This window comes from Tyto alba, unplaced genomic scaffold (assembly GCF_018691265.1).
Source record: "Tyto alba isolate M040663 unplaced genomic scaffold, T.alba_DEE_v4.0 Super-Scaffold_30, whole genome shotgun sequence".
In the NCBI taxonomy this organism is placed as follows: domain Eukaryota; kingdom Metazoa; phylum Chordata; class Aves; order Strigiformes; family Tytonidae; genus Tyto; species Tyto alba.
This window is the reverse complement of record NW_024881305.1, coordinates 333810-352053: the sequence shown is the minus strand read 5'-3', so window position 1 is coordinate 352053 and position 18244 is coordinate 333810. Positions and strand designations below refer to the sequence as shown.

Below are 18244 nucleotides of genomic sequence, written 5' to 3'. Positions count from 1 at the left end.
AAGTGGATTTTTGTCAGTACCAGAGCAAAGTTTCCTACTTGCTCTCCGCAATGTTTGCATCTCCTCCTGAGCACACAGACCCTGGCTCTCCCTCAGAAACCAGTGGCTGACAAGAAAGCCTGGCCCAGCCAGGACAGCAAGCAAGAGACTGTGCAAACCCACATGCAGTGCAGCAGGTAGTTCAACCAGTGCATACTTACAAGTAGAGAATCCACTTGTTCATGCCCTCAATTTCATACAAGCTCTCTGTCTCTGACCCTCCTTCATCCAAAGGCATCATACCTAAGGAGGGAACGACATCCTAGGCTTTCCTTGGAGCCCTTGGGAAGACTGTGTGGGAGGGAACCTCTCCCAGGAGCACACCAGGAAGACCTTCCCCATCAGAAGTGAAATCAAGAAATGCCATCCCAGGGAGGCAGCAGCAAGAGTTTGGGCAGAAGATTTTGAGTGTCAGATGCAAATCAAGTAGGAGGCACCAGGAACACCTGCTCTGCAGCAAGAGGCAGTCCAGAGAGGCAGCCTTAAGAGACAGCAGTGTGTCCATGGGCTGCCTTGGTGTGAGGCACTCCCAGCATGGAGAAAACTGGGGTCAGCTGTGCTCTGAGTAAATGCTGAACAGGAGGTTTGTAAGAGCACCAGCCACAGGTATGGAAGAGGTGTTTTGTCTTTCCCATTATTTCCCAAGGCTCTGCACACATGTATCGCTCAGCTTGAGGCATCAAAAGTTACTTCAAAAGGCAGGGTGGCAATAGCAGGTACAGCGTCTCAGTGGCAGAGTTCCTGGGCCTTGCTGAGACTTTGGCTAGATGCCTGTATATTCACCTCCTTCCCTGAGCCTCTTCTAAGCCCTTAAAATTTTGTCAAGCAATGGCAAGAAATTCATGCATCTGTTAAGAGTGCAAGCTATTAACCCTGTAATCTGCTCCTGCATACAAGAGTGCATGTGCTCCTCATGGCTTCTCATGGCCATTTTGAAGTGCCTTTTGCCAAAGGAGACCTAGACCACACTACTAGTCAGTGGTTGAGGTGCAGATGAGGGCCAAGTTATTGCTTTGGGTCAGATTCAATAAAAAGATTCAGGAAATTAAAAAAAAAAAAAAAAAAGAGAAAGGAAACTGTTGCAGAAGTCAAAGCATTTTGTTTCATAGGTTTTCAAACAAAACGAGTCTTTGTGACTTCTTCACTCTCCCTTGCTAGGATGGTCAGTGTTAGGAACCCAACCCTCATGCTAAGGGTCTTTGATCAAGCAGAGCTGGTACCTTCTCCCCTGGCTCGGTCACTGTCCATGACCTCAGCATGGGTGATCCAGTCCATGTAGCCCTTCAGATCCTCCTCCAGCTGCTGCTTCTCCCGCAGCTTCTGAAATGTGCCTCGCGACTTGGCCTTCTCACGCTCTTTGGTGAACTCACTGGGACAAGGCAAGCAGCAGAGTGAGACTCAGGAGGGGGACAGAGTGGAGGTCAGGTACCACAGCCCTGTGTCAGGCCAGTTCTTGTAGAAAGATAAAACACTGAAACACCCTACCACCTAGTGCTACCACTAGATTGCTTTAGTGACTTTCCTCTTTCTTGGACCTGCTCCATGATGCAAGATCATGGATGATCATCACCTCATTATAGCAGGCAGGGTTTCTTCCCCACCACTGGCTGCTCTTTGGGAGCTCCTTGATACAGGATGCTGTCACTGGACAGGCCAACTAATGCTAGATGTTGGAGGCCGTGGTAGTTCTCCAGCCCTGCTAAAGATTAGAGTAAGTGGGGTCTCACCCATCTGGGGGGCAGAAAGCTGCCCCAAGCTTTCCACGTGGGGAAGGTGAGCTCATCACATGGCAAGTAAACAGGACATTCTTTTCATGGTAATGTGGAAAAGACAGGTCTGTCAATGCAGAGGGTCCCATTCTTCTCATTCTTCTAAAACTAATTTATTTCCTCTCCTGGTATCTGGAAGGACTGTAGATCTGCTGCCCAGCCAGTCTGGTGGTGCCACATGTTAGTAATACAACTCAGACTTTATAACAATAACTAGACATACTAAGCCTCAGGACTTGTCAGGCTTTGTCTGGATTTTCCTGATCGCAAGCATATTTTAGCTATATTTGCAAAAAATTTCAGAAACTTTTGCTATGCCTGCAACTTAGTCTAGGATCAGATGACTATTGTCCAGCTCATCCTGCTGTTACAGTCAACTTCACGCAAGGGTCAGGTGCCTCTGGTCTGTCTTGTGGTTTTGAGCTTATTTTAGTTATATTAACACCAAATGTGTTTTAACCTTGTGCAGTTGCACGGTTCTTGCCATAGAAGAGGACTAACAAATCCAAGTAGTTAGTGTATAACTAACCCTGTGAACTAACAGAGATGATGAGTGTGATCTACTTGCACTCCCAGGATTGAAACATATAAAAAAGACCCTGAGCCTACAGAGAATTGAGGAGAAAAGCCCCCCTCACTCGCCAGGACAACACACACTTCCCAGCAACAAAATCAGGATGCTGGCACCTCATCACAGCAATGCATAGTCAGTCGAACGTTGCATGAGACATATTTTGTGCATAGCAGCTTTAACTGTACTACTATGGGAATTAACACTGAGTCATTTGTCATAGAAGCATTACGATCATTGTAACCAGACTGATAGCTCGTTGTTGTATTTGGGTGAGACTGTTGAAGAAATAATTAGACTAACAATAATTCTCTTGGATCCCTTGCATTCATATCAAAGGTCTTTGCCTTAGGTTGGCCATAAGGAAATCATGTGTGCTTACAACAGGATGGCAGCACTGTGGGTACCAGTGAGAACTGGTGTCTCAACTCACAGCCATGGGTTAAGGAGTGTTGCTTTGAGCTCTCTGCTCAGCTTTTGCTGTGAGTGATGGCAGATCACACTACAAACATCTAATAATGTGACCCATGGCTTTGTTTGCTGACAGCTGCTTGTGCCAGAGGGAAAAGATTTTTGTGTTAGGTGTTGAGCTAAAACCTCAGTCACGCACACTAACACAACAAGTAACTCAAGGCTCAGGGTTTCTAAGCATGCAAAAAAAAAAAAAGGGAGAGGACTGGGAGAAAAAAAGAAACAGAGATTTTTCCAGGCTTTCTTCTTGTATAGTTAAAACCAGCCAATGCCCACACTCTGATGACATTCACTCATCTGCTGGCAAAGAGAAAGAACAGGGTAGCACTTACCCACTGAGCACCCCCAGCACCAGGTTGAGAACAAAGAAGGAGCCAAGCAAGATAAGGCTCACAAAGTAGATCCAGGGCCATTCATTCCCAATGGCATCATTTACCTGGCAAGGAGAGAGACAGAGGAAGCATTCTGAACATACTATCTGCTGTCTGTCTCCCCTTAGGGCCTCCTGAACAGCCTCTGGGAGCTTTGCCTCTTTAAAGTGAGCACTTGGAATGGCAGCAGATAAACCCGACTCTGAGTTCTGGCTCCTTATCGCTCTGCATCTGGTTTTAGAGGAGGTAAAGCCAGACCCAAGCATTTTGGGAGCAGATTTAAACATCAGTCCCATGCCTAAGCCCCATCAGGACAGTCTCCCAAGGACTGCAAAACATGGGGTTTTGCAGGAGAAGCATCCACCAGCCTGCCATTGCTATTCCTGGTCTGTACCCTTCACAAAGGTGGGAGCTGGAGCACTCTCCTGTCTATATGGAGAGCAAGGACAGCTTGGACAGTGCCTGCAGAGATGCAGAAGAGAGATCTGGTACACTATGGGATCACAGTATGAAGCTGGGGGGGCAGGATGTCATTCACTGGCAGAGAGACCTAGTCCTGCTATAGAGTCCTGTGTCCTGGAGGGAATTCCCCGCTCTGAGGCAGGACCAGCAGTCACCTCTGCTGAAATGGGCACCGAGCCCAAGCTGCTGAAGCCTACCCAGTAGAGGACTTCAGTCCAGCCCTCCATGGTGATGCACTGATAGACAGTCAGCATGGCGAAGCCGAAGTTATCGAAGTGAGTGATGCCATTGTTGGGCCCTGGCCAGCCACTTCGGCATTCAGTGCCATTGATGGTGCAGTGTCGCCCGTGGCCAGAGCTGGTGCATGGGGCTGGCTTCTCTGATCCCACCGTGGCAATCACATCTGAGGGGGAAAGCCGTGGTGTGAGCAGCAGGTCAGACCAAGCACAGCAGGTCCCAGCACCTCCAAGCCTCCTGTAGAAGCTTTCCAAAAGGGACCCCTTTCGCCACCTCCTCACACCATGTACCATCACCAAGCTGTGTGCTCTACCAAACATCCTTTGGTCCTGTCACACTCCCAGGCCTGACGTTGGCAAGACCAGACTTTCTGCTACCCACAGAACCTTTATGGTTCCCACAGCAGCCACACAGAGACGTCTCTGCTGTATCACCCCCCTGCCACAGCCCCACCTGTCCCGAGGTAGTAGCAGGTCTTGTGCATCCTGCCCTTGAAGAGCTCTTGCCCGACAATGGCATAGATGATGATCATGAAGAGGACCAGCAGGGCGATGTGGAGCAAGGGCACCATGGCCTTGATGATGGAGTTCAGGACGACCTGAAGGCCTGTACCAAGGAGAAGGGAGAGGAGGTTAACCACTTCCTAAACAGCTTTGGGTGCACCTTGCATTCCTGCCAGTCACTCTGAGAAACAGCCTCTGAAATGCCCTGTGCCAATGGAAGAGGGGCACAGATGGTTTGGGACTGAAATCTCTGAAGCAAGAAATCCTTTCTCTACCCACCATGCAAGCATGTGGATGACTTAAGCAGAGCCAGGCACCAGGCAGTGCTGGAGGCTGCTTCATGCCCCTCCATTTGTTCTGTTGCTCTCATTCTGGCTGCATTCATATGAGTTACGGGAGAAGGAGATCCCTGCCCTGAGAAACTGGAGTGAGGTCCTGGCCCTTTTCACAGTGGCCACCCAAAGGTGCAGACACTGAGCCACGGAGGGAGCTCTGTGTGTGCCAACCTGCCAACTCCAGTGTTGACAACTACAAGCTGTAGGGATGAGCAAGAACCTGTGGCTCCTCCACACCCACTTTGTGACTGGGCTTGATCCAGCAGCAACAAGAAACCTGCCCCATGGCCCCCCACCCTGACCAGACAGGGGTTCAATCCACCCGCCAGCCCTTCATGCTAGCAGGGCACCCAGCACCCACTCGGCACTCCGGACACCAGACGCAGGGGTCTCAGCACACGAAACGCTCGCAGGGCCTTCACGTCAAAGCCGCCTTTTCCCCCTGAAGTTCCTCCCTGCTTCGCATTGACCTGCTCCAGGGTCATGGTGATAAGCCTGAAAGAGCCAGGGCACAGAGCAGGGAGGGAAGGGGGAGAAGCAGAAGGAAGGATGGGGAGAAAGAGAAGGGCATGAGGATGGAGACTGAGAAATCTGTGCTTAGGATTCGGAGCTCTGCAGGCAGGAAAACAAGGGACAAAACTGCCAGCCATGGTCAGCCTGACCCAGGGAACAGTTCTTGGCTAAGTCCAACTTCTGGGCAAACTTGTGGCTGGGCATCCTGCTGCTGGATGCCACCTTCTCTGCTGAGCACCCACCCCCTGGTGCTCAGTGGACCCTCTCCCTGTGTGTCAAACCCTAGAGGACCCCATGCCACTCCCATTCTCCAGGGCAAGGAGACTTAAGAGGAGTTAAGGAGTCAGACAGGAAGAAAGAAACAGAAATTAGATCCCAGGGGATGTCAGGGCATGGAAAAGGGGCCCACGGGAGAAGGCCATGAAGTGAGTCTACAAGCTGCCCCCAAACCCACTGCAGTCACTAGAAAAATCCATGTAGCCGGTGGGCTATGGACCAGGCCTGACACAAGCTGAGCACCAGCAGCTTCCCCTCCTTGCATTACCCTAAAGACACGATGGAAAAGTCGAGCACGTTCCAGCCGTTTCGGAGATAGGCATCCGTATGGAAAAGAAACCCATAGGCAATTATCTTGAGCATCGCCTCAATGGCAAAGAAGATCAAGAAGGCGTATTCAATCTTCTCCTGGGGATTGGAAAGGCAAGCAGGAGAGGATACTCTATTATAGCAGACTGTCGCCTCCCTTGGCAACACCACCATGCATGGCTGCCCCTCGCATGTTTCTGGATCAGCCCCTGCTGTCAACCCATCTGTGATCTCCCATGCACACCAGGCAGCACTGGTGCTACCATGGGCAGGAAGGGGTGGCGTGCTGAGCCACCACATGCCACTCTCTGGCTTGCAGCATGATCCCCTGCATCCCTTCAATGGCATGCTGCCAGGACCATGCTCCTGGGCTATGGGTACCTGTTCTTACAAACTACGCCAGCAAAGCCACCACTTCCCACCCCAGCACTCAAAGGTGCCTGGCCCAGGGCTCTGCACATCTCTGGTTCTCCACTCTGCTGCCTCACCCTCCCATTCTCCCATAGCCTTCCTCCCGCAGGCAGCACTGATGCCTTCTCCTCGTCCTCTCCAGCTGAGGGCATGCTGGGTATGTCCTGGAGACACCACACAGTCACCATGGGACAAGCCAGCTGCATTGTGGCTTCCCTTGTGCCCTGGGCTCCCAGGGAAGTGAGGCCTTGGGCTCAAGAGCTCCTGCCTAATGCCAGATGTCTGCCTGGCAGAGTGAGCTGCTAGGAACTGGTCTGGGGGCTCTGCTGGGCAGAGGCGTTGCACCCACTTCGAGATAGAACCTAGCACCCCACTGCAGGGGCTTGGCACAGCACTGCAGTTTCAGGGCCCAGAATAATTCATCTTTTCCCGGAACGCAGCCAAGAGCTGCCTGTGCCCACCTGGTTCTGCCTGTCACTGGGATCACTGCCCTTGCTGCTGGTGGCCCTTTCCAGACTGGGATTAAAATCCCTCATCCCTCTGAAGCAGCCGGACGGATGGGGTTATTTATATTTCTGTTTTCCCATGGCCCCTCTCCTCCATCTGCACCCCGTGAAGGGCAAGGAGCATCCCTGCTTGGGCCCTGCAGGAAATTGCACCCTGAAAGGCACAAACATCTCTCTCAGACCAAACCAGGAGCGGATCTCCACTGGGGAAGATTGCAGTGCTGAGAACACACCTTCCCCCCAGGGTCCCTTTGTCTTGCCAAATGGAAAATGCTGTCCATTTAAGAAACCAGGGCCAGGGCTCAGACAGAAGCATCACTTGCTCAATTACTATGCCCAAAAGCAGTGGCCATGGCAAGTGCCCCTGTATGACTGTCACCCATACAAGTGCCAGTTCCTTGTTGGATCTGAGGGCAGCAATGCTAAGAGCAGAGATCTAAGCACTGTGATTATTGGTGTTGCGAGGGCTCTGCCTCCAAGGTTTTAGCTAAGGCAACTTAACATCACTTGTCTCCCCCCCTTATCAGTGACAGATCCCCTCTCATCTGTCCCAAAAGCTTGTTCTTGCAAGCCCAGACATGTAAACACAATATTATGAGGATCATTTCGGGTATGGAGGGACTGCAGAGCCACACCAGCAGCCAGTGGTGTGGTGGGATATCTCTCCTGCTGCAAATGGAGGAGAAATGCAGGAGCCCACTGAAAGCTGCAGCAGCCCTGCCACTGCCAAGGCCCAGGCTGGTGAATGTCAGGATCCAACCTGGAGCCCCAGCATTGCAAAAGCTAATTCCTTGCCCTGCTTCACCCAGCAGGACAGAATCAGGCTCCAGGGTCTCTGACTAGCAGGGATGGCTCTCTAAAAACCCTTTGCCCAGAATCAAAAGGTGACTTGCTACTCCTTGGAGGTCTCTTTGAGAAGCCCAAACCAGATGAATGGTGTTTTGGCCAGCTCCAGTGGTATTTGCCCACCATGTACAGGCAGCGAGCTGCAAGGTTCAAACCTGGGCCAAGTGAGAGGCAGCAGGCAGCCCTCCCTGTGACCTGGCTGTTCCCTCTATCCTGAGAGAGGCAGTAATTGCAAATTTCCTTGCAGTACCAGCTCACTGTTGTGCTTTGCAGACACAGCCACATACACTGAGCTGGATCATCCCGATCTGTCCCGCTGGTGTAACCCCTCTAATATAAGGAACAGTCTTGGCATGGCCCATATGAAGGCTCTATGCAGTGATCCATCAGTACTGGCTATAGGGATCCCCAGACCCCTGTCCTACAGCTGTGGGTCTAATCTAATCTGGCTGTAAACTGTGGGCAAGTGTTGATGTTAGCAGAGCAAGAGGAGCCAGGTCTCTGACTATGAAGGCATCTCACAAGCATCTCTGTCAGTGGACTGAGGTGGTATAGCCTTTCAGTGGGGTAGGTCATGGCAAACTCTCTCTGGATTCTCCAAGTGGTAGGTGTAGCTGCAGGACACATACTGGCAACAAAACTCATGTGGCCACAAAGCAATTTGCCAGGGCAAATTTACTGCCACCTCTGGATATCAGCAGGAAGAAGCTAAGGGATATTTTGTCCTGGCAGACTTTATACCAGGTCAAGCACAGCATGTCCTGCACCTGGTACAGACCCCACTTCACGTGCCCAGGCTGATTTGAGAAGAAATCAGTCATACACTTCCCCCAGCTCTGGTGCTGCCCAAGTTGCAGGTCAGCACAGAGACTGCACTCACAACACAAGTGGCCACCCTCTGCCTGTGCCATGAGGGGGACATGGCAGACCCTGCCAGCCAGGCACACACCACATACAGACACAACTCCACTGACTACACTGAAGCCCTGGCCAGTTTCTAGCAGCTGAGGACCCACTCTGTGCCACCAGCACCCACCATCCCCTCATCACCCCCAGAATTCAGAGCTGGATACCCATGGTGGGTACCTGGCAGAGCTGGGATTGGGTGTATGAAGAGCCCAGCCTTCAAAAAGCCACTATAAAAAGATGCAGGTCTTTATAACACACTGGGCTTTTACACACACGCATGCTTCAACCATGTTAGGGGACACAGTAACCTGACCTGTGGGTGCTGAATGAGCCACAGACCAGCAGGAATAACAGCATGCACCACGCTGATGCAATGCAACATGACATAGCTCCAGCCTGCTCAACAATGTCAGATCAAAGCCCCTACAGCCACACAAGGATCTCCAGAATGAGCCCCAGGTAACAAGGGGGAGCAGGGCTTGGATAAAGCCTCCCAGCTGGCCAAAGTTGGGAATAGGTGGTGAGGGGGCAGTGTGATCAAAACAGCCAGATAGCTACCCCTGCTTCCCAGCAGAAGAGACATCTGTGTGCAGAGGGACTCACAGCACTCACACTCCTCCCTGACTGCTCCAAACCATCCCCAGCCCCCTGCTCTCCTCCTGCCCTCTGTTCCTGCTCCTGCACCATCAGCCCCTGCACCTCCCCTAGAGCCTCTCAGTCCCAGTCAGGCCCTGCTCCCCTTTCCCCCTGCAGCTCCGGCCCCCATCACCTCTGCTGTCTCACACCACCCTTCACTGCTAGGCTGAGGGGTGCCCTTGCCATCGCTGAGGCAGTTGTCACACATCACAGGAGGCTTGGGGCTGGCAGGGATCTCTGGAGATCTAGTCCAAGCCCTCACTGCTCAAAGCAGGGCCAGCTTATAGTGGCTTGCTTTATCCACACGGCTTTTGAATGCCTCCGAACACTCCACAGTCCCTGCCCCGGGTAACCTGTGTCAGTGTTTGATCACTCTCCCCAACAAAAATGGGTTATTTATCTGCAATGAGGCGATTGGGATGCATGTGTGGACTTCCTGCACCAGGACACACAGGGCAGGGAGCTGCGCTGCTGAAGTCTTTCATAAGGGCTTTTTAAACATAAAGTGTCGATAAGGGTGTTCTCCAGAGGCTTGAAGCAACAAGGCTTTTCAAAACAGAGTAGCCCTGTGTCTTTCTCCCCTTCCCCTGAACACAGATGAGACAAGCTCTGCAGATGTGAGAGGGAGAAAGGGACAGGACAGCTAATGAATGTATGGGAACACAGTTATATCAATCTCACAGGCTCCCTTAACTTTGGAAATCAAGGTAAAAATGAGGTCTGGAGCAAGGCTCCTTTGAGTACATGGTGGGAAACCCTGGCACCTGGCATGGGAAGGGCATAGTGGAAGGCATGCAGGCCCCTCAGGGCAACTACAAACCATGTCCGGGAAGAGACAGTGAGAGAAACATTTTTGCTTCTCACATTGGCCGCTGTCATAGCATGGGGAGAGCTTGGGATGGGGAGACGTGCAGGAAAGAATTTGGGAGAGTTTTTGAATTGTTAGCACAAATTTTTTTAGAGCAGGTGGTTAGACCAGGTGATCTACAGAGGTCCTTTCACCCTCAGCTACTCTGTGATGCTATGATTTTCCTGCCATATCCACCAGCCACAGCTCCTCCTTTCCCATAAACGTGACAGACAAAACCCAGGGCTGCAGAGACAGGAACCAAAAAAGCAATAACCTCTCCAGCAGCTATGCAAGCACAGGGGCCAGGCCCTATAACGAGTTGCTCTCCACTGTGTCTCACTCACTCGCTGTCCACAGCTTCTCATTGCTCCACGTCCCTTCTCACCAGCTGCCTCACATCTGGTCAGGTGTCTGTGGAACACCTTGACGGCATTCTTGAGAGCTGTCCCTGAACTAGATGCCCTAGGTCTGCTTGGTTTGAAAGGCTTTGCTGGATGCTACCACCTCAGCCAGCAAAACCACAGACAGGAGAATGATTTGGACACAGTATGGACAAGGGATCAGCCAACACCTGTCAGACCCAGGGTGTGGAGAGCCCAGCTAGAGGAAGAGAAACCCAGAGGACCTGCAGCTAATCCACCCTTCTCCAGAGCTGGGAGCAGCCAGTCAGCAAGGTCCATTCGGAGGAACCCTTGCTGTGGAGCTGGGGGCCATGGGGCATCCTGCTTGATGGAGCAGGCTTTGGAAGCTGCTGTATTTTTACTGGCATTCAGGACAAGTGATCAGCTCTGCTGGCCAAACTGGAGGGTGAGAGCTGTGCACCAGCAACGGGCAGCAGAAGCCACAGCTGGGATCTGTGCAAAGGGGAGGTGAAATCCTCTCGCCAGCGTTGTCCATGGGGGAAGGAGCTTCAAAGAGGGCAACTTCATGACAGCAGAGATGTATATGAAAAGGCTCCCAAGGTGGCCAAGCACTCATGAGTAGGGCCAGGAAGGGACAGCAACAGAGAGCTCAGAGAGGCCTGGCTCAGGAGCCTACCCAAAACCCTGGGATGGGCCATGGGGGCTGCCAGGTTTGCCAAGCCAGAAGCTGGGCAAGGTGCTGGCCCTTGACAGCAGCCCCAGCCCAGAGAGAAGGGCAGCACTGAGGCAGGGGAGGCTCATACAGCTGCATCTTTATGTGCGTCGCTAAAGTTGCTGGGTGAAGGAACAATGTTAGTTTCTGAAGTCCCATACACTGAGTCTGTGCATGGAGATGTGCAGCTGTGTGGTCTATTCTCACAGCTATTAGAGAACTCCAGGAGACCAAGGGTGACCCCAGGCTCTAGGAAAGCCACATGTAATCAGGACTTCCCTGCAGTGAGTGACCCGTGCCAGCCTCAAGGGACAGACACCCAGCAGCAGGTACTCACTCTTCAAAACCAGCACTGGACCAGCAATCTCTGCAGTCACAAGTCAGCTGTCCAAACGTAGCTGTTTTCAGTGCTGGAAATGCCCTGGACTACAGGAGACAGTCCTGGGGTGGCAGATGATACACAGGACCCACAATCAAGTTACACCCCTCCAGAGCAGCACCTGCAACAGCATCAAATGCCCATATTCCTGTAACTGAATTGTGCCTGGGCTGTGTTCAGGCTTTAAAACACAGGGGTTCCCTGACCCCTACGGCTGAGATACAACCCAATGCAACCCAAAATGGTGGGATTTTCAGAAGCATACTCCTTTATATTAAACATCCATTTTACCTAAACATAAAGCCATTACCTGCGACTCTCACGAAGTGCCTACCCATACGCCACTACCTGTGTTATTAAGAGTGTCTTTTGTACAGCTTGAGCTCCAGCTGTGTCCCCCATTCACCTGGCCCCATGTTCTACCTGATATGTTTACAAAGCACATGGGACTCAGCCCAGTTCCTAAAGGCTGGCCTCCCTCTGAGCAGTCACCCTTGGGTCCCATTAGTGGGGGAAAAGTAGGTACTTTAGTGTGTGCAGCATGTCAAACACCACCCAGCAGAACTGCAGGAGGAGACCAACTGCCCTAGGAGACAAACCTTACACTAAATTTGCCTTTATTTCTCCACTGACCATAAACAAAGTCCAGGCAGCCAGCTCACATGCAGACATCTGTATTTTCTTGAGTGAATCCCCTTGAATAACCTGTCTTGTTAAACATTTTCTTTCTGAACTTGCTTGCTCTTGAAGCAAGGCTTCTAGTGAAAGGCAAACACTGTAATTTGGAGCTCACTGACAATTTTGGAAACCCAAGTCAAAGTGAAAATAATGCTATGAATTTTTGATCGAGTTGAAAAGTCTAAATAATTTCATCAGGGTCAAAGAAAATATTTTGATTTCATTAGAATTAGACAAAATTAGACAAAAACAGCATTACAAAAGAAATCTTCTGGATCAGAAGAAATCTAAGCTAAAAATAATAATAAAGTAATATGTTGAAATTTAACAACTGTATTTTTTCCAGGATAAAGCAAAACAGATGCATGAAAGATTTTCGGGTTATTAAATATACTTTTTTCACTGCCCCAAATGAGTTCTGGCTAACAAAGCTTTCACGAGACATTCTAAATCTGATCTAAACTCTGTGCGCAGATCTTCCCCAGGTGATCCTGGAAAGACAGAGTCACAAGTGTGGCTGATCGTCAGGTTTTCCAACCTTGCAGGAAGAAGGTGGCAGCAGAGGTTTCCCAGCAGATCCTCCCTTCCCGACACTCTCCTTGCTGGAGAGCAGAGTGGCTTTCACTGCATTAAGTGCCTGGGACGCGGGAGGCTCCTCTGAAGGAGGCTCGGGCTGGCCAGGCTTCCGCACACCTGTTAGTGGTGATAGTGGGCCTTGATCCTACCTCCACAAATAACATGGGGAAACATCCCCACTGCTCTGAATCATTCTCCCCTAACATGTTTTGCCTCCTCAACAACTTCAAGGTCTTTAGACAAACTCATTCCTCTCCAGAGAGGACTGGGCAATGAAGAGAGGCAATTTTAAAAGTGACAGGAAGTGATTAAATGCATTGCAGCACCTCCGCTGCAGGAAGAAACGCCTCCAACGTGTCTTTGCTGCGGGCCCCATGCAGAGCACAGTGTGACAGCTGAGGTGATGAGGGCCTGGCTCAGCTCTTAGCTCGGATTGCTCCTACAAAGCCACCAGAACATGATGACAAAGGGACATGCAGAGCAGGGATGAAAGAACAGAAGCCTGAGGCTGCCACACTCCTGATACAGAGGGCTGTTGGTACAGCAACAGGCTGAAAAAACCCCAACAGGACATAGCATAAGCAATCTAATGTACAATAAATACGAATAGATGAAAATTCATTTATATATGACATTACTCAGTGCACACCTGCCAGCCTCTCATTACGGGAGAGGCTGTTGGTCCTTCTTGGACAGCACCAGTCCCTGTTCAGGAGCACTGCCAGGCAGGTGGCTGCCAGGATGTCCCCCCATCATGCCACATGGCCATGCGCTGCTGGGCTTTCTCCAGCTCTGCCCTCACAGACATCCTGGTCTCAGTTAAACCCCAAACCCCTCCCAGTGTGAAGCCCCCATCCCCACTGTGCTGACCTCCTGCTGTCCATGCACAACCTGCCCCAGTTTTGCTCTGCCTCTTTAATCTCTCCGCTGAGATAACTGCACCTTTCAAATCCTGTTATGTCCTCCTGGCCAATGAAGAAACCAAAACTAGCATCTGGAGCTTACCTCTGCCCTCAGCTCACAGGTGTTAGAGAAGCTCTCCGGGAAGTTGAATGAACACCCCAGGAATTAACTCTCTATGGGTATTTTTAATTCCCCTCCTCTGTGGGCCTGTCTTGGTTTTATTTTTAAAAGAGATAACAACACATTGACATCAGTGACCCCTTTTCTTCTTATTCCAAGGAAATGAGAAGTAAACATTATCTTCACTGCCACTAAAAGCCTGTTAAGAGGGAAAGAGTCAAGGAACTAAAAATTGCACAAATAAAACCTTACTTTGTATTTTGTATTTCAGATTCTTTGACTGATTTAATATTTTCCTCTGCAGACTCTCTAAGGAACAAGCAAAAACCAGAGAGGTGCCTTTTTAAGTCACAAATTGCCAGCAACACCTGCACACAACACATTACACCCCAACGCAGAAGAGTATTGAAATTTGCAGAAGAGAACATTTAATTAAAAAGGATGTATTTAGATGCTTGGATGAAGTCACCAAACTCAGGCTCCCAATGGAAATCAATGTGGATTGAACCGCAATGGGGATCTGAAGAGGGGAAAGAGGTGGCAAACTATTGATCTGGATCACATCAAAACATCTTATTCCAGGCAAAATGGAGTGACTGGGGAAAAAATGGAATAACTGATTGAAAGAAGCAATCTCTCTGCTTAACAGAAATAGTTTCCTCCCTCTTAAATAAAAAGTACCAAAATTAAAATACAGTTTTGAAATGAAATGTCAGAAAATTTTATTCCAAAAATGCTGAAATAAAACATTTGAGCTTTTCTGGAACAGGATGTTTCCTTTTGAAAGTGTCATGATAAAAATTTGAGGGAATTAATTATTTTTCTGGCAGCAATTCTTCCTCCCTGTGTACATCATACACCAATCTGCTGCCTCTGATCTCAACCTAGGGGTGGTTTCAGCCCCTCTGAAAACCCATTGTGCAGCGGTTTCTCCACCACTTTGCCTCCCTCTACTTTGCAGCATCTCTCACTGGACTGATGATGCCCGGCTGCACCCCACAGGTCAGCAGCAGATGCCCCCACTGCAGGTATTACCATCTTGCACCCCTGCCACACCGAGTGTCCAGCTCCACAGAGCCCCCGCAGACAAGCACCCGGCTGTCCAGGGCAGCAAGGGGGCCGTGCCTTACCAGGCTGGAGTTGGCAACGTTGGTGTCATCCTCAGGCATTGGCAGGTATATGGCCAGTGCAACACAGTTGGCAAAGATGGTCAGGAGGATGATGATCTCAAAGGGTCTGAGAAGAAGCGTTAAGGAGTGGAGACAGGAACAAAAAAAGCAGGTACAGCCCTGTCCCTGCCCTGTCTGGGTATGTGTGAGGAAACTCCGCTGGCTATGGGGAAACAATCTCCCACTGGGGCAGAGTACCAGAGGGAGCAGTCACACTTCACCCTCTGCACATCCTCAGTTGCTGCCCATTTCTTGGGTCCCTGGGGAGGGAGGGAATGGGCCAGGATGAGACACAGGGCCTGGACACTCAGCACATGGCTGCTGGAGAGGGGCAGCTTTGGCAGAGAACATATGGGGAAGAGGGACAAAGTCAAAGGCTGCAGTAAAGGAATAATGAGGGGATGGGACAGCTGATAGTTTCCCCCTCCTCATCCTTCAGTGAACAATCCTGAAGGGTCAGGATCCTCCTGCATAATGTAGGCATTAAATCAAAGCATCACTCTCTGGAGCGTGCTGGCCCTGGCTCCCTCTGTACTCAGCACCTGTGAGGGAGACACTGTTGAGCAGCAGATCTCAGGTGGGCCACGTCTCCTGGACTAAAAGGGGCAAGACAGCTCATCCAGGGTCTCCTCTAGAAGAACATCCAGCTGCTAACATCCCTGGGTGTCCTACAGCCTCAGTGCAGACAGTGCTCCTGTGATTATCCACAGGAGTGCCATCGGTTAGGAGTAACCAGCGTGCTCAGCCTGAACTCCGTCCCACTCCCTAGAAGGTGGAACTGTGCTTTTGGGCACTATGACATCTCTTAACAAATGGGGTAACTTGCTCTTTCCCTCTGAGGGCCCTACGACAGGTACTTGGTCTCTCCTAGGTTCCTGCTGCTGTCACTGCTCTGCTGGGCCACTGAAACCTTTTTGGTTAAGCTTCAGCTACCATGATCCTAAAGCCCCTAAAGAGCTCAAACTCTGGCTTTAGGACCAGGGATCCCACTCTGTTTTTCCCAGCTTGGTCCAAACCTGACACCCTGTAGTACCCTGGGAGTACAGTAGACATCTGGTCAGAGGACAGCCATCATCTTTTGCTTCCCCTATGCTGGTCACATCCAGGCCTGCTGTAGCATTAAAATGATTGTGCCTGGCCACTGCACCATGCAGCTATGCACATACCTAAAAGCAAAGGGGTCTTTTCCACTCATCTAGTGGCCTTGCAATGCCAGAAGACAGCTGGGTACAGCAGCATGCAAAAACCTCCAAGAAACATTTTTGGTCACAATGTTAATCTCAAAGTTTCCTGGACAATAATGTTTTTTGACAAGTACATCTCAGTTGCCCCTGATTCCCTTGCCTTGCCTGTACCTCTGGAAGCACTGAAACTAAAAGCAGATGGAAGAAATTAAAATGTTGGTTCAGCTGCCCACCAGGCCAGACCCACCTACAGTGTAAATCAACAAATGGTGACATAAATCAGCATGCTCCCCTCCATCCCCTTCTCTCCATTGTCCTACCAGCCAACATCCACACTTAGGACCACAGCCAGCATCTACCTCCATGAACTGTTTTGAGATCTCTCATCCTCACCTCAGCCTGTAACTAACAACCTGCCATCACAGGCAAACTGGGAAATCTCATCCAGCGGTTGCAGAGGTCCCAGTACAAGACAAGGATTTCCCAGCATCGCCATCTCACTTAGGGTAGACCTCCCAGAGGAGAACAGCTCCCAGGAACATGCTCTGTGGTAACACCTACAGATCAGCCGTGCAGACTGACCCCACTACAGATCCCAGCACAGCCCTCGAAACTCAGTACCCCAGCAGAGGCCCTGCAGCCATACTGATCCTTCCTTACACCAGGGTTATTCAACTAATTATCTCAGCTTTCCAGCTAATTATGCTGAGGCCTGCCTTGGGCTGCAGTGGCTAATACCATTTCCCAATCCAGCATCACAGGCCAAGGGGCACCTAGGGAGCATTCTCTCCTTATTGGCCTGCTGAGCTGATTGAGTGCTGTCAGTTGAGTCCTATGCTCATCACAGGTCATTATGCCTTTTTTGGACCCTTCTATCCATCAACTCGATGACACTTTAAAACCTAAAGTCATCTGGAAAAGCTGTTCCTCTCTGTGTTCCAGGAAATGGGGCAGAGCCCAGGGGTTAGAGGCTTCCTGACAGGGTGAGATGAGCAGCCCTCCTTGAAGGGTGACCTATCTTGTAATTGGAGATGGAATCAACTTGCTGCTTGCAAATCTGTGAATCTGGCACCGTTATTAGGTAGAAATGCAGTGGGACAGATTGATCCAAAAAAGAGGTATGTAGTGTCACTGGGCACAGTGTCTCTGCCTCTTGCCACTTAGCCAGAGCCTCAACATCATGCTCACCTCCTTGTCCTGCAATCTCACTTCTTTCTCTCTAGAAGCCTACTGCCACACAGCACCCAAAGGTCCCAACATCTGCCTTGAGCAGGAATTAGGCCCTTAGTACCTTACAGATCTGTGGTCCTCCAGAGTCCCCAGACTCCTCACCCATCTGCCTTGAAGTTCTCCTGGCTGCAAAATGATCTGGAATACCAGGGTGAAGCCACAAGGCTAGACATGTCCCAGCAATCATCAACTTGCTGGGCTAACTGTCAAGCACACAATACCCAGCAATTTGCAGTGCACCCAGATTTCCTTGTGCTAACAAACATGGGGTTTGAGATGTGAGCAAATTTCAGCATAAAAATCCCTCTGCCTCAAGCCAGCTTGACTTTCACCCACCCTAGGCTGAGTGCAGTGATACTCCCCACTATCCAACTACATGGAAAGGACCCTGTCCCACTCCTGTGGCTCAGCTTTGTGCTCTGACAGCAGAAGCTATACAGCAGAGATGGGCCCAAGGAATAGAAATGTGCATGGCCATACTGAACCCAGATGTCAGGTATCCCCACAGTAAACAGTCACAGCTAATCTCTCCCTGGCAGCCTGCCTGGCCCTGAAGACCATAACAACCGGCAGAATCTGGAATGACCCTGTCATGCCTTGTAAATACTGATCCCTGAGCAAGGGAAGCCAGGTGCATTTGGGTATAAATACAGCCAGGCACAAGAGAGGTGCTGGAGAAACCTGGTGACCCGGATCATTTGTCATTCACAGGTCAGAACCACCTGCAAGCTTCCTGGTGGGACAGCTACCTCTCCCCCCCACACTCCCCTTCCAGGGCACCAATGTGGGGAAGACCCCCACTGTGCTACGCACGCTCTCTGGCATGTGTTGGCCCAGGAGGAGGAATGTGTTTGAGCATGTTGGAAGATGTAAGTCCTATTTCTAGCTCTTCCCCTGACACTAGGGTATATGCACAA

At 50.6% G+C, this 18244-nt stretch overlaps 1 protein-coding gene across 5 annotated transcripts in view; it reads right to left on the bottom strand.

Annotated features, from left to right (window-relative positions):
* Nucleotides 1-18244, bottom strand: part of CACNA1S (calcium voltage-gated channel subunit alpha1 S) — a 51949-nt gene that overhangs the window by 29578 nt on the left and 4127 nt on the right. For 3 of the 5 annotated variants that reach the window (XM_033001978.2, XM_033001980.2, XM_033001979.2), the window contains 8 exons: nucleotides 14875-14980; nucleotides 5816-5955; nucleotides 5120-5253; nucleotides 4374-4526; nucleotides 3881-4086; nucleotides 3183-3286; nucleotides 1260-1408; nucleotides 201-282 (listed from right to left, as the gene is read on the bottom strand). In XM_033001978.2, coding sequence (XP_032857869.2) covers nucleotides 201-282; nucleotides 1260-1408; nucleotides 3183-3286; nucleotides 3881-4086; nucleotides 4374-4526; nucleotides 5120-5253; nucleotides 5816-5955; nucleotides 14875-14980 — 1074 coding nt within the window. Of the gene's footprint in view, nucleotides 1-200; nucleotides 283-1259; nucleotides 1409-3182; nucleotides 3287-3880; nucleotides 4087-4373; nucleotides 4527-5119; nucleotides 5254-5815; nucleotides 5956-14874; nucleotides 14981-18244 lie in introns of those variants that run through there. The other 2 variants (XM_033001981.2, XM_033001982.2) reach the window with 2 other exon arrangements.